Source organism: Cokeromyces recurvatus (genome assembly GCF_025118155.1).
Source record: "Cokeromyces recurvatus strain NRRL 2243 chromosome Unknown BX663scaffold_7, whole genome shotgun sequence".
Classification (NCBI taxonomy): domain Eukaryota; kingdom Fungi; phylum Mucoromycota; class Mucoromycetes; order Mucorales; family Mucoraceae; genus Cokeromyces; species Cokeromyces recurvatus.
The window spans coordinates 39,347-53,650 of record NW_026251393.1 but is presented as its reverse complement, the minus strand read 5'-3'; the positions used below and the strand labels follow the sequence as shown (position 1 = coordinate 53,650).

The following is a 14,304-nucleotide window of genomic DNA, read 5'->3' as shown; positions in this document are numbered from 1 at the left end:
CTTCTTTTTTTCTTCTCCTTTATTTCCTTTATATTATATACATACACAGATATATATTTACATATATATATACCCTTATAATTTATATGTGTAAGTATATATTACATAATAATTATAAGGTATTGATCCTTTTTTTTAATATTATTCTTTAAAAGCACCTACACGTCGTACTCGTAGAGCAAATGTTAATAATAAAAGAACAAGATCAAGTCGTAATGTAACTGATTCTTCTGATGAAGAAAGTTCAGATGGTAGTTCAATTACAAGATGTATTTGTGGGGAAGCACGTAAGTAAAATGGATTCTTTTTTACTTTATGTAAATATAAATATGTATTTATGCATTTGATAATAGATAATATGGGTTTAATGGTTCAATGTGATAAATGTGAAGTTTGGCAGCATTGTGAATGTATGGGTCTTGTACAGAATGAATTGCCTGATCACTATTATTGTGATCAGTGTGGACCTGAAAATCATCATATCATAAAAACTTCTTCAGGACGGTAAATATGCATATTGATTTAGGGAGTTAAACAAACAAAAAAAAAATAATAATTAATATGTATGTATGTGGTATATGAAGTTCAAAACGTCTTTATCATGCCGGTTTAGTGAATAACAACAATCATCATAATTATGAAATTCAATCGCCGAATAATGAAATTAGTAACTCCGGTTCCGAGTCAGCATCGGCACCAGTAACCAAGAAACCGAACAAGAGACGCAAGAAAGATGAGGAAGAAGAAAAAGAAAATTCAAACCAGTTTGAAGAACGTTCTACTAGATCAAAGCGTCCTAACTTATTATTGGTTGATGAATTGCCACCTCCTACAAGGAAAAAAGTATTACAAGAAAAGAAATCGACCAAAAATAAAGCCAATACCCCTCAACAACAACATAATAATAATAATAGTAGTAGTAGTAGTAGTAGTAGTAGCAATAATAATAATGCCCTGGATGATTTTAATACGTCATCATTTTCACCCTATTGGAATACAACAGATGGTAAACCAATTAGAGAAAGTTCACCACCAGCAAAGATTAAATACCCAAGTTCAAAAATGACATTTGCAGATATGAATAAGAGAACTAAACAGATTATGGATTATATATCAAGAATAAAATCAAAAGAAACATTAAATGAAAAAGAAAAGAAAACATTGCCAGTATTACTATCTTCAATGACAGATGATCAACAAGATGATTTCTTCCTTAGACCCAGGTCTTTATCCACCTCCTCTTCCTCTTCTTCTTTAAGTAGTGCTTCTACTGTACCATTATTGGACGATTATACAGCAAGTACATGTAGTAGTAATAATAGTCCAATAACGCCTTCATATTATAAAGAAGAAGAACAAGAGTCATCATTAGAAATAATTGAACGTATAAGTCAAGAAATAACAAAATTTCAAAGAAAATTTGGAATTGTATATCAACCCTATTCTCTTGCAATTGTAAATCAACAGCAACAACAATAGCAACTCTAACGTATAAATTAAAATTATTTGTAAATAAGATGAAATAAAATAAAAAATAGTCGAATGATATGTTGCTGTTGTTTTTTTTTTTACTGTATTTTCCGCTATTAAGACTGGCATCACATTTAATAAAGTTAAACAAGTCTCTAATATATAAAGAAAAAAATTTTTTTTCTCCCTTCCAGATCTAGCATATTCCTCAAATAAGTTGCATATAAAAAATTAATTTATTGCATGAGTCGCTGGAATATTTGATGCTACAAAATAGAATATAATAATAAAAATGTATAAAAGCAGTAGTTTTAATAATCTAGTTTGAACACTTGTTTTAATAAATTAATCCATTCATGTAATGTTTGTTTGAAATTAGTAGAATGGATAGATAATAAAAGTCTTTCTTTTTTTTATATATATATACATATACATATTTATATGCCAAATTTAGAAAAAAATTGTTGGAAAACTAGTGCTGGTTTTTAACTTTATGGCCTTTGACCTGCAGTCCTTTACTGTTTGCAGCATTTTATAAGAATAAACTATTCCGTATTACAATTTAATAAGAAGGGGAGAGGGTTTTTATTACTCTTCTTTGTTTATTTATTTAATAATGTTTCTAGTCAAGGTACATTTTATTTCTAAATATAGTGTATATCATCCAGGCCAGAAGATCAAATCAAAACCTCTTTTAGGGCTTATTTAAATGGAGTTTCATCACGAGTACAATTATAAAATACTTCTTTTACTGTCTTTTCTGCTCTTTCTGAACCACAATGAAGTTTAGTTGAATTAACTGCATCTTTCCAAATACATTCCTTTCTCTTCTTTTCTGATTTAATATTAGCACATTGTCCTAAATAAATAAATAAATGTATTAAGAGTGTGTGTGCTGTTATTCTATTTTAATCCATCTTAGTCCTAACCTAACGCACTTGCTCTGACTTCACCACAAGCTATTAAATGACAGACGCTTTTGAAATTGCCTTTTCGTACTGAATCAAAAGCATGGATCAATTCATGAACTAAAGTATCTTCAAGCTCTTCTCGGGTTCTAATATGATCACAACAAATCACAACTCTAAGTTGCATCGATTCAATTTACAATACATTTACTTTTCTATTATTATATGTCATATACCTTTTGTATGTACCATCGTAGTATCCCATTTTAGACTATCAAACAATAGTTTTTTTTTTATTATTGTTAGTAAAATAAAAAGAAAAAAAAAGAGACAGATGAGTTTTTTTTTTCCTTATTATTGTTTACCTCTTGAGTTGTACCAATACAAGGTCTACAAGTAATTCCTCTACTTAAAGCATTCTTGCTTAATGTCTGAATTGCGTTTAACAAGACTGCCACTTTAGTTGATGTTTTTAGTATATGATCAAGTTCAAGTGTACATTTTTGTTCAGAATAACTTTTTTTTTTAGAAGCAAAAAATAGAGAAATAATTAGCTTTTGTATGTTGTTGGTTATTTTGTTTATTATTAAAACGTACGGCGGTAAAGGTGGAGGTACATACAACCTCATATAAATTTTATATTTCTGTTATAAACAAAATACATTTATTTATTCTAACCCCTCACTTGACTGAGTATCAACAGTACTCATAAAAAAAAAATAAAATAAAATGCGCGTCACGAGCCTAAAGATAAATGTTGTTATTTTTCCTTTCCTCTTTTTTTTTTCGTGTTAATTAGAATAAAAAGATAAAAAAATAAATAAAATGGTATACACTAATATAGATTATAATAAGTGTTCAAAATGGTTAATTTGCTTCCTTAGTCTAATCAACCTTTAAGAATTGCTACACTTGATGAATATCGAAAAGTCTTATCGAAGCCAGGTAAATTAAAAAAATAAAAATAAAAACTCAGGAACAGTACTAATTGAATTCAATAGACGCCATACTTGAAGAAAACATATATACAGATGCTTTATCAGAATATTTGAAATTAGGTGGAGCACCTATGGATGCAGTTAATTTACTATCAGAATCATACCTTGGTATACCTTCCATGTGTAATGCCATTGCTGAATCTGTAAATTCTATAGGATTGAATAAGGATTTGATCATGAGACGAGCCATTCGGACTTTATTAACAGAACGATTCGATCCTCAACTTCATGATGAACCTCTTATGAAGTTTTATGAAGATAAAGCGCCTGAAAAGCTGGATAGTTTATTTCAAGATTCAGAATGGAGACAAACCATGTATCGATTATTGGAAAAATATCCCAATTCTGCTTTTGTTAATTTTGTTGTTTTAGCAAGTATAATGCATTAAATTAATCAAACTATTTCTTAACAGTTTTTTTTTCTCTCTCTTTCCCTTCTTCCTTTTTTTTTTATTTATAGCGTATGGTCGAAGCAGGTTATGAAAAAGAAATCTCAAAATTAAGGACGTCATCAACTTATATGAAAGTATATAATTTGATCTTGAATGATGCATTATCAGAACTTGTTACAAAAGATGATTTAGAGTTTGATGAAGACTTGCCACGATTAATTGTAAATATGAAGTCTAAATATTCTTCTATCCTATTTATACATACATATATTTATTTATATTTTAGAATATCTGTTGTGAAAGAGAAGATACATACTTATATACGCAAATATTGCTTCGTAGATTATACGATGAATATGGAGTAAAGACATTTAATCGTCTTCGTAGAGAATTAGAACTTGTCGCTAAAAAGAGAGGAAACACAGTGGTTGTTGATATTCTACATACAAATATTAGTGATGCACCTTTAGAATTATCAAAAACTATGAAAAACATGATGAATTCTTCAAATATTACTCAGGGCGATCTTATTGCTGTAAGTTTTGATATACAAGTATGTTCTATTCTCTTAAGCCTTTTTTTTTTGGTAGTTGAAACGATTTTATTTATCAGAAAATCCACCAGCAACACATTATTTATGCAATTATGATTTCATATTAAAGTTATTAAAAGTGCTTTATGTGCCTCAGCATGGAACATTATTAAGACGTGATTTAGTAGATGATACAACGTTTATTATTGCTTATGCGACTACTATGAATGATACCAAGCCTAGAAATGTAAAGTATATATAATAGAAGCATTACAAGCGACACATAGACTGATTCTATAAATAATAATAGGAACAACAAGACGATATTTTAAAAATACAACTTGTGTTAAAGGATCTATACACTGCATTAGCTAACAAAACAATAGTAGGAAGTATTACAGGAGCTACAAAATATATTATTAGCGCTATTCGATTTCCAGTTGGATCAATGGGTGTTTTATTATGGATTGAATACATGGCTATACATACATCTTATTTTGAAACATACTTTCGCACAAAGGAACCACCTGTTCTATTGTTAATATTAGATGAAATTGCTAGTCGACATCAATTACAGCAACCTGTAGTATTTAGTGTTATTAAACGATGTGTTAAACATAAAACAGATAATTTTGCACCAGAGCTTCAAGTAAGATACTATTAAAAAAAATTGGATTGTTTTCATATTCATCTATACTATTATTTTCTTGTTAGTTATCATTACAAAGGGCTTGGGTAGATCGAATGCTTTATTTAGTCCAATTACATTATACAATTCCTGTATTAAAATACTTTAGTGGTCCAGGACGTGAATTAGATGATAGTCTAATTATTTACTTTATCAAGAAGGTATTTTATATATATATATATATATTTTAAATTATATTCAATTTCTTATATTCGTTATTAGGTCTTAAAATTGGCTCAGCCACCTTATACTTCTCTGTTTATTCATCATATGGTTCTTATTCTTGAGTCTCTTGTTCAAAATTTAAATTTGATTAAAGATGTTCAACAATTAGTTATCAACTTTTTAGGTAATGATGATAAAAAGAGAAACATTTCTTTTTTTTTTTTTATTTACAATTATTCATTAATTATAACATTAGAACAATCTTTGCACGGACAAGAGGATCTTGATGACAAATTACAGACAAAGATTAATGAAATTATTAGTCAATGTAATAAATAATAGTATTATTATTGTATTGCTTCTTTCAACATCCGCAAATAATAATAAAAAGCAGGGAAAAAAATTTTTTTTTCTCATCTTTGACATTGAGTTGCCTTTTTATTTTATTTTATTTTAAAAAATAAATAAATAACAATGTTTAAACGAGTACATAAAGAATTAAAAAAGCAAAGGATTGAAGATACTGAATTTGATTTTGAAGATACTGAAGAAAAGCTTGCAGGCGTCTTTTCTTCTGATGATTCTGATAATTCAGATTCAGAGGATGAACAAACAAAGAGATACAAAAAGCGAGCAAGGAAAGTTTTAATTAAAACGATGAATGAATTAGCAGATGCAGCTGGATCATCTGAGGATGAGGATGAAGATGAAGACGAGGATGAAGAAGATAATAAGACCGATGAAGAAGAAGAAGAAGAAAACGATACTAGTGATGAAGAAATGATCGAGACTTATTCATGTGACATTTGTCCAGATAAAAAGTTAAAGACAGAAAAGCAAGTTGAAGATCATTTACAAAGTAAATCACATTTAAGACGTTTGAGATATTTGGAAAGACAAAAAGAGGACAGAACAGAAAAAGAAAAAGAAGAGTTAACAAAAGAAAAGGAAGAAGCAAGATTATTGAAGAAAAGGGAAAAGGACAGAAAGCGTCGTTTAATATTTAAAAAAAAGAAGAAGGCACGTCTTCAAGCAGCATTAAAAGCAGCAGAGGCTGCCTCCAAACAGGAGAAGGAAGAGAAGAAGGAAAAAACAAGTGTAGAAAAGGAAAAGAAGACAGTAAAAGCTAAGAAGGAAAAGAAGAAGGAAAAGAAGACAGTAGAAGCTAAGAAAGAAGAGAAGAAGGAAAAGAAGACAGTAGAAGCTAAGAAGGAAGATAAAAAGAATAGAAAAAGAGATAGCAAGAAAACTAACAAATAAGAAGCTATGTTTATTATTTTATTTTTCTATTGTGTGTATACCATGATAAAGATAATAAAAAGAAAGAAAATAAAATAGAATAGAATAGAATAGAATAGGAAGCTTATTATTTATTTATTTTAAGCACATGTTTGTTATACGCGTATCTATAAACACATACATACATGCATACATGCATACATACACTCATACATACACACACACTCATACACAACTATATACACATTTTATTTATTTCTTTTACACTAATGTAGAAGACTTTAGACTAGCTTCAATATCAGCTGTGACCATTTCGTTAACAAGTTCATCAAAAGTAACTTTACGTTTCCAGCCTAATTTAGTATTTGCTTTAGTAGGGTCACCCAATAAAAGATCCACTTCAGCAGGACGGAAATATTTAGGATCAATACGAACATGCACTTTGCCTGTTTCAGCATCTTTACCAACTTCATTAACGCCTTCACCTTCCCAAACAATCGTACGACCAATCACCTTAAATGCCTTTTCAACAAAACTACGTACAGTATGTGTTTCCCCTGTAGCCAGGACGAAATCTTCAGGTTTATCTTGTTGTAACATGAGCCACATGCCTTCAATATAATCACGAGCATGTCCCCAATCACGCTTTGCATCAATATTACCCAAATAGAGACACTCTTGACGACCGAGATGAATATCAGCTACAGCACGAGTAATCTTTCTTGTTACAAACGTACGGCCTCTACGAGGGGATTCATGATTAAAGAGAATACCGTTACATGTATACATATTATAAGATTCACGATAGTTCACAACAATCCAGTAACCATAGAGTTTAGCAACACCATAAGGAGAACGAGGATAGAAAGGTGTAGTTTCACTTTGAGGGGTCTCAACTACTTTACCATAAAGTTCAGATGTAGAAGCTTGATAGAAACGAACACGATCTGCCAAGTTACATGTACGAATGGCATCTAATAAACGCAAAGTACCAAGGGCATCAACATCACCTGTATATTCAGACATGTCAAATGAAACCTTTACATGAGATTGTGCAGCCAAGTTATATACTTCAGTAGGTTGTACTTTAGCGATAATATGAACAAGACAAGTAGAATCGGTTAAATCACCATAATGAAGAAAGAATTTAACACCTAAAAAAAAAAAAGCCCCCATTTTAGAACATAATAAATAAATAAGGAGAATATGTGAATTATACCTGTTTCATGTCTATCTCTATAAATATGTTCGATACGACCTGTATTAAAAGAAGAAGAACGACGAATGATACCGTGAACTTCATAACCTTTTTCTAATAAAAATTCTGTTAAATAGGATCCATCTTGACCGGTGACACCTGTCAAATAAAAGTTAGTTGACATTCAAAAAAAAAATCCATTTTAATAATTATTTACCTGTAATGAGAGCAACTTTACGTGCTCTATATTCTTCGATTGTTAAATTGGAATTAGAATTCATATTTATTTGTTCTAATGTTAAAAGAGAAAATGAAGAGAGAGAAAGGGAAGGGGAAGAAAGGGAAACTAAAATGTTAAATAAGGGTCAGGCCTAAATATTTATTTTTATTTTTATTTTTATCTATTTTTTTTTTTTTTTTTACTATGATTATTATTATTATCATTATTTTTCGATTTTTATATGCGGACACTAAACTAAAAACCTTGGCTTTTCTTTATTACATAATCCAGGGTTAAATTTATTGTATAGGAATGAGCTAATATTATACAGACTCTTTTTCTGTATATTTCCTCGTCTTTATCCTTTATTAGTAACTATTTCGTAATACCATTTTATTTCATTTTATTGACATAATTGGAAATAACGGAAGTTAAAGTAAAGAGAATTGGCTGTATTGCGAAAGAGATGTAATTAGGCTCCGATAGTATATTTATAACTATTTTTTACAAGTAGTAATAACATGTAAAATCTATTTTGATTTTTCTATTATATTATAGATGCATTTCACGTAACAATAGTCGAAACTTTTAATATTACTAGTAGTAGTTTCAACAAGGACCTAATACAAAATCTATCATAGTATTAAACTGTCAGATTTTTACATTGGGGTTTATGCAAAAAAAAAAAAAAAAAAAAAAAAAAAAAAAAAAAACTTGAAAATAGAATAGCAATTAATTATTTTATTTTTAGAATGATTGATGAAATAGTCAGTTCAATTAGTTGGACCTCTTTTATAGTGATCAATATGCTTAGTCTGTATATCCAGTGTAGCTTTACTGGGTGATAATACCTTTTTCTTTTTTACTACTTAACTTATTTTCTAAGTATAAGTAACAGTAGTACTGCTACAAAGTTGATATGTCTCAGTCTTTAACAAAAAAAAAATTACTATTTTTATATTATTAAACTCTCTGTGAAAACCATCCTTTTGTCTATAATTGTTAACAAGCTCAGCATACTCCACATTCAGTTTGAAATAGCGTGTAGTAATATAGTATATATTTTTAAATCATATTATTATCATTTTTTATAATACTGGCTGTCTTTTTTTTTTAAAAAAAAAAAATTAAACGTTCTATATTATAAAACTATAGCCTTTAATAGATATGTCTTATATACATGTATATAACCCCCCTTTTTTTTAACTCTTTAACTTTTCGTATAGCTTTTCTTTTTAGCAGTTCAAATATGAAGGAGTATACGTATATAACGGTCTTAAAATGAATGATGGTTGTTACAAAGGAGCGGTTATTCAAATATCTTGGGTTAATTTGTAGAAATAACAAGTACCTTTTTTTTTTCGTCTTTGGATTCTCTTTTACAAGTGTAGTTACAAATATAAAAGAAAAGAATTGATTCAAATGACAGCCTTTATAATACTGATCTGCGAAAATTTGAACTTTTTTTTTTAAAGTCTGATTTACGTTTTTGATCTATATTTTAAAGCTTTCTTTATACGGGAGGGAATTAGGTTAATAATCAAAATTAAGAGTATCTGTTTGAATCTTCTTTATCTTGTCAAATTAGAATTCATAATGTTTTCTTAAAAAAAAAAAAAAAAAGGCAAGGGGAAACATTAGACAAGATATTTTTATTATTATTACTATTATTAACTAATATGAATACACATCGATATAAAAGAGTATATGTCTGAACACTTTTGATTAACAGAGTTAAATATACAAATTAACAAGTGATTTAACCAGATCCCTTCCTTCTTTTTATTATAGTTATTCGGTTACATAACATGTTCTGTTTATATTAAAACAATATATAAATATATGCGTATACTATACTAGCTGATTTTATCCAGAATATTATAGCAGAATACAGAAAATGTCTTGAAAAAAAAATACGCATAGGGCTTCTGACATCTTAAAGTATTAATAATTAAAGAACAAAGTTCTAAATGAGCCATCATCGTTATTTCTTTTTTGCTGCTATATTAGATTACATATACTAGAAAACTGTATAGAGATTTATTAGGAATTTTACAATTTGCCATAGTTGTTGATATATCATCCCACTTGGTATTGACTTCTTTATATTTTATTCTAAATAGCTAATCCTATTGTATTCATCTGACAGTAATAAATATCATATATATATTAAGTTTTTATAGTAACTACTATGAAAGTAAGAAAAAAAATACACTACTGGAATGAATCTTTCTTGAGAAAAAAAAATGCACTCATAGTGTATATAAGTTAAAAGATAACGATTCCTTCCATTCTATGTTTTAATAAATTATATGCTTTAGTGATAGAATGGATATAAAAGATATTAACATAATAAAGAACGAATGCTCATTTCTTCCATTCTTTTCGTATTTTCTCTTGCTATTTGTGTCAACATACTACTATTCGATTGTTGTGACTGTTGTCTAAATCTACTTTGCTGAACAGCTGCAGAGGCTGCTGCATTCAATGCACTGCTTGATGTTTGTAAGAAATATTGTTGTGTTGGATGAGTGACATTGATGGGTGAAGATAAACTAGAAGTAATAGAAAGTTTTCTTTTATATTGATTTGAAGGAAAGAAATGCTGAAATAAAAGACGATTTTGTTTTGTTGATTTTGTAGTTGGAGCGATATGAATTTTAGGCAGTAAAGAAGAATGAACAGAGTCTTCTTCTTGTTGTTTAGAAGTAAATAAGAATTCATCAAAAAGATGATTTGCAGTATGATGAGGAGTATCTTGATTTATAAGAAAGGAATTATCAAGTAATAAATCAATAGTAGTAGGCTGTTGCTGTTGCTGCTGCTGTTGAGATTGCATATAAAAACAAGGCTCTTCATCTATTACTTCATAATTATGTTTCTTGAATTGAGATACAATATAAAGCTTTGAAAATGTAGAAGGATCATAAAGATCTGCACCTAGTCCTCCTCCAATATAAACAACTACTTTATAAAGTTCAAATTCACCAGATCGTTTCTTTATATGAATTGTATCTGCAAATGATCGTGCTCCTTTTGCTTTGATACATAAAGTAGATAAATCAAAGTGACGAAATAAATCAGACGTACTTCCTTCTGTTGGTAATAATGCCAATTGATTATCATTTACAACATTTTCTATTACAAGTCGATGTAACTGTGCAAGTCGATCATTATCTTTAGGCGAAATAAAGTCATACAATGAACGATGTGCAAGCTCTTGAGGATAGTATCCCCAGTACTGAATTGTATCATCTGGAACTTTTGCACAGCAAACTTCCATAGATAATATGATGGTTAAATAAGGTATTATTGTATCATGATAATTATTAGTTGTAGTTAGATTGTTGAAAACTAGAGATGATTGTGACTGTTGAAAAGTTGTATTAGATAATGATTCTATTGTATTTGTTGGTAACAGAAAAGATGAAGTGGTGTTGAGATTTAATTGTTGTGTTGTTGTAGACTGTTTAAAAGATTCAATGGACTCATTTGCAAAGGAAATAACAGAAGTTGAGCATTGTTTGTTGTTGTTATTATTTGAAACGGTAGATGTTCGGATTGCATCATGGAGAATTTCATAAGAAGCAGAAGGACCATTTATTAAAATTGAATCATTGCTTTTTTTATTAATAGCTTCTTGACGTTTTGTAGGTCTTCCTCTTTTCTTATGTTGTATATCTTGACATGTATCTGTTTTTTTTAATGAAACACAACGTTTACATGGTCGAGAGACTAACAAAAAAAAAAAAAAAAAAAAAAAAAAAAAAAAAAAAGAGAGAGAGAGAGAGAGAATGATATTAGAATAAACGTATTCATCCACATTCATATCTATTAAAATAAAATAACTGCATATATATATACCGTCGCATGCTAAATGAGCTATTTTGCAATTAATGCCTATATTGAAAGTGCTATTAGAAAATACATACTCAATTGATATCAAATAGAATATTTACATGCACTGGGAACATGAGATTTATAACCACGCTTATTAGATAGTTTGTTTATTGTCTTTTGATGTTTATTTTCATTAGTTGATAACACTTCATTACTATTGTTTGATTTTAAATTAATAATACATTTGGTACAAGGGACAAGAGCTATAACATAATTGTGTTTAATTGCATTACACATTTACGAAAAAAAAAAAAAGATAAGCTTATTTACAACTATCGTCTATTGGATTATTATTACAGTTAGAGCCTAAGTATATAATAAAAAAGAAGGTTGGTGATAGTTTATATAACTGAAATATGATAAACTGTAGTCATTTACATTTTTTTATTGACAATAGTGGTATTTCTTGTTGCTTCTGTCTTTCGTCCATTTATAAATAAATAAAAAAAAGAGGACTACAACCAAGTAGTAATAAGTAAATTTTTCACACACATTTTAGTCTATAAAGCAAAGGTTTACATTATTTTAACTTCAGTTTTTTGGATATTTGAGCTGCATTTTTTTTTTATAAAGCAAATCAACTTTGAACTCATCAATAGACGGTCGCCACACTCAATGCGAAGAAGTGTCTTGATTTGCAAATGTAAATATAAATGTAAAAGCATATATATGACTCTACTGTTATTCCAAAAATTAACTACGTTAGTAATACAATGGATGCTTTATAATCGCTTAATCATACAATAAATAATGTATGCAACAAAGATATATAATCTATACATAAATAATACAACACTTGGTGATATTTTATTTATGTTCAATAACATTATATTTGCGTTACTTTTATACATCAACACAATCATTCAGGGACGCTTTTAAATCTAATGTGGTTTATTTATTTTTTATTTTTTAAATCTTCTCCTAATGTCATTCATAGTATTTTTTTTTTCTTTATAGAAGATGTGCTATCAAGATCTATATTTACATAACCACAACTGGGAAGAATTATTTTACTATTATACTTATACTTTATCTCCATTGACTTACGTCTTAAGTTTGGATGTTTTCTATTCATCTTTTTTTTTCCTTTTTTGTCATTTTATCTTTTCTCATTTAATATATTAATTATGTTTCAGGAGAAGCTATTCAGCGAAATATTTACGGATAGTTGTTAGGCTCTTTTTAGTGCCATAGATATCATTCTATTTTATTTTTTTGAAGCTAACTATATTATGCATCTTAATTTGGTAATGTCAGGTCTAATCAGATAGAAATATAATTTTTTTCAAACAAAAGTGACGTCCTATTATTTACACGTAGTAAAATATGAGCCATGCGACAGTAACACAAAATTAAATTTTACCTTCAAAAAAAAAGAAGTAACAATAAATTAATTGCTAAAAAAGCATGCCTCCAGCGTGATTCGAACACGCAACCTCAGCTTTACGAGAGCCGCACTCTAGCCAATTAGAGCTATAGAGGCAACCTTAAAAATTTTTTTCTTATCAAAATTATAATCAGAAAGATAAAAAATTGATCACGTGACTAATTGATGACGTAAATATGAATGTCGTCATCACTTTTTTTTTTTTATGAACAATTATATTTAGCTTTATGGTCTAATAATGCAGATTATCAAATTGTAAACGATTACTTTTAAAAAATAAAAAATCTTCAATTATCATAAATAACCATCATTTTATTTTTTGTTTTTTTCTTAAAAATATATATATATATACATGTGTATATACATATTTTTATCTTGTTTATTAACAATATCTTAATCATACTACTTTGCTATAAAATTATTATTGCGTTTAAATATTCTAATAATAACTGTAATATGTCAAGTGAAGTTGATTTACGAAAGATAGCCTATTTATAGATTCAGAATATTTTCTTGTTAATAATTAGTACAAAGCTAGTTAGTAATACACACTACCGACTATCCAGCAATAAGAGATAATGAAGGCCACGAAAAAATTGGCCCTGTAAAAGATTTGGGGGTGTGTGTGTGGCGGGCGAAAGAATGGAAAAAATCATTACCTTAGTTGTCATAAAGTAAAACAAATAATATAAAACAAATGTATCAGTTAAAACATGATGTTGATAGGCCAAGATACAATAAATACATGAATTGAAATAAAGTTTATAAAATTAGAATTTAGTTGCATAGTACTTACTTATTTCTGGCATGATCATTTTACAACACCCCTAAAAGAAGGCCAATGTAAATGCCAACAACAGAGACAAATATACTCCAGTAACCAATAAAAATCCCTGAATAAACTTATTAATAGTCAAAAACTGCTAAAATCTCTTTTTTAAGTTTACATGTTTTCTTTTGCTGCATTTGTTTAATTAATTTAATACATATTGCAATAAATATACTTTAAAAATTTGTTTGATGTTATTCAAATTTTTGTTTTTGTTTTTTTTTATGCATTAACTTTCAACTTATTGACACATGTGTCAGTTTTCACTTTACTTGTATGTGATTCTTTATTTCTGTTTGTGTATTAAAAAATTATAAACAAGTGCTATGCATACTTTCAATTACTTTTTAAATGTTGAAGAAAAAAAAAAGGCCTAGA

General features: G+C 28.3%; 5 protein-coding genes and 1 non-coding gene across 6 annotated transcripts; 2 read left to right on the top strand and 4 right to left on the bottom strand.

The window, feature by feature from the left end:
• The first annotated feature begins 3 nt into the window (after positions 1-3).
• On the top strand, positions 4-1,774 carry BX663DRAFT_502646 (uncharacterized protein). The gene is made up of 4 exons (XM_051526637.1): positions 4-90; positions 156-287; positions 354-504; positions 585-1,774. The coding sequence occupies exons 1-4, from the start codon at positions 87-89 to the stop codon at positions 1,477-1,479; spliced, it is 1,182 nt and encodes a 393-aa protein (XP_051384491.1). The 5' UTR covers positions 4-86; the 3' UTR covers positions 1,480-1,774.
• A 252-nt stretch (positions 1,775-2,026) lies between these two features.
• On the bottom strand, positions 2,027-3,037 carry BX663DRAFT_502638 (peptidase M76). Its single transcript, XM_051526636.1, has 5 exons — positions 2,976-3,037; positions 2,744-2,894; positions 2,615-2,649; positions 2,400-2,554; positions 2,027-2,329 (listed from the first exon to the last, which is right to left on the bottom strand). The coding sequence occupies exons 1-5, from the start codon at positions 3,005-3,007 to the stop codon at positions 2,172-2,174; spliced, it is 531 nt and encodes a 176-aa protein (XP_051384490.1). The 5' UTR covers positions 3,008-3,037; the 3' UTR covers positions 2,027-2,171.
• Positions 3,038-3,107: 70 nt separating this feature from the next.
• Positions 3,108-6,413, top strand: BX663DRAFT_559530 (TH1 protein-domain-containing protein; the record flags this gene model as incomplete). Its single annotated transcript, XM_051531857.1, has 11 exons — positions 3,108-3,134; positions 3,263-3,323; positions 3,380-3,747; positions 3,837-3,989; positions 4,055-4,303; positions 4,359-4,547; positions 4,611-4,949; positions 5,015-5,149; positions 5,211-5,337; positions 5,410-5,481; positions 5,641-6,413. The coding sequence occupies 11 exons, from the start codon at positions 3,108-3,110 to the stop codon at positions 6,411-6,413; spliced, it is 2,493 nt and encodes an 830-aa protein (XP_051384489.1).
• Positions 6,414-6,653: 240 nt separating this feature from the next.
• Positions 6,654-7,871, bottom strand: BX663DRAFT_550182 (GDP-mannose 4,6 dehydratase; the record flags this gene model as incomplete). The annotated part of the gene is made up of 3 exons (XM_051531198.1): positions 6,654-7,546; positions 7,612-7,749; positions 7,808-7,871. 3 exons carry the CDS (start codon positions 7,869-7,871, stop codon positions 6,654-6,656), a joined length of 1,095 nt encoding a protein of 364 aa, XP_051384488.1.
• A 2,283-nt stretch (positions 7,872-10,154) lies between these two features.
• BX663DRAFT_484639 (uncharacterized protein) lies at positions 10,155-11,947 on the bottom strand (the record flags this gene model as incomplete). Its single annotated transcript, XM_051524567.1, has 3 exons — positions 10,155-11,545; positions 11,675-11,710; positions 11,770-11,947. 3 exons carry the CDS (start codon positions 11,945-11,947, stop codon positions 10,155-10,157), a joined length of 1,605 nt encoding a protein of 534 aa, XP_051384487.1.
• A 1,171-nt stretch (positions 11,948-13,118) lies between these two features.
• Positions 13,119-13,193, bottom strand: BX663DRAFT_t52. Its single transcript has one exon. It is a non-coding gene; the product is annotated as a tRNA-Thr (tRNA).
• Between the last annotated feature and the right edge of the window lie 1,111 nt (positions 13,194-14,304).

Bases quoted from the DNA above. Each gene is read 5' to 3' on its own strand.
- BX663DRAFT_502646 (XM_051526637.1), top strand. The intron at 288-353 runs GTAAGTAAAATG...ATTTGATAATAG, and splicing joins ATGTATTTGTGGGGAAGCAC to ATAATATGGGTTTAATGGTT. The intron at 505-584 runs GTAAATATGCAT...TGGTATATGAAG, and splicing joins ATAAAAACTTCTTCAGGACG to TTCAAAACGTCTTTATCATG.
- BX663DRAFT_502638 (XM_051526636.1), bottom strand. From the start codon at position 3,007: ATGAGGTTGTATGTACCTCCACCTTTACCGCC. The intron at 2,650-2,743 runs GTAAACAATAAT...ATTGTTTGATAG, and splicing joins GTATTGGTACAACTCAAGAG to TCTAAAATGGGATACTACGA. The intron at 2,330-2,399 runs GTTAGGACTAAG...TTATTTATTTAG, and splicing joins AGTCAGAGCAAGTGCGTTAG to GACAATGTGCTAATATTAAA.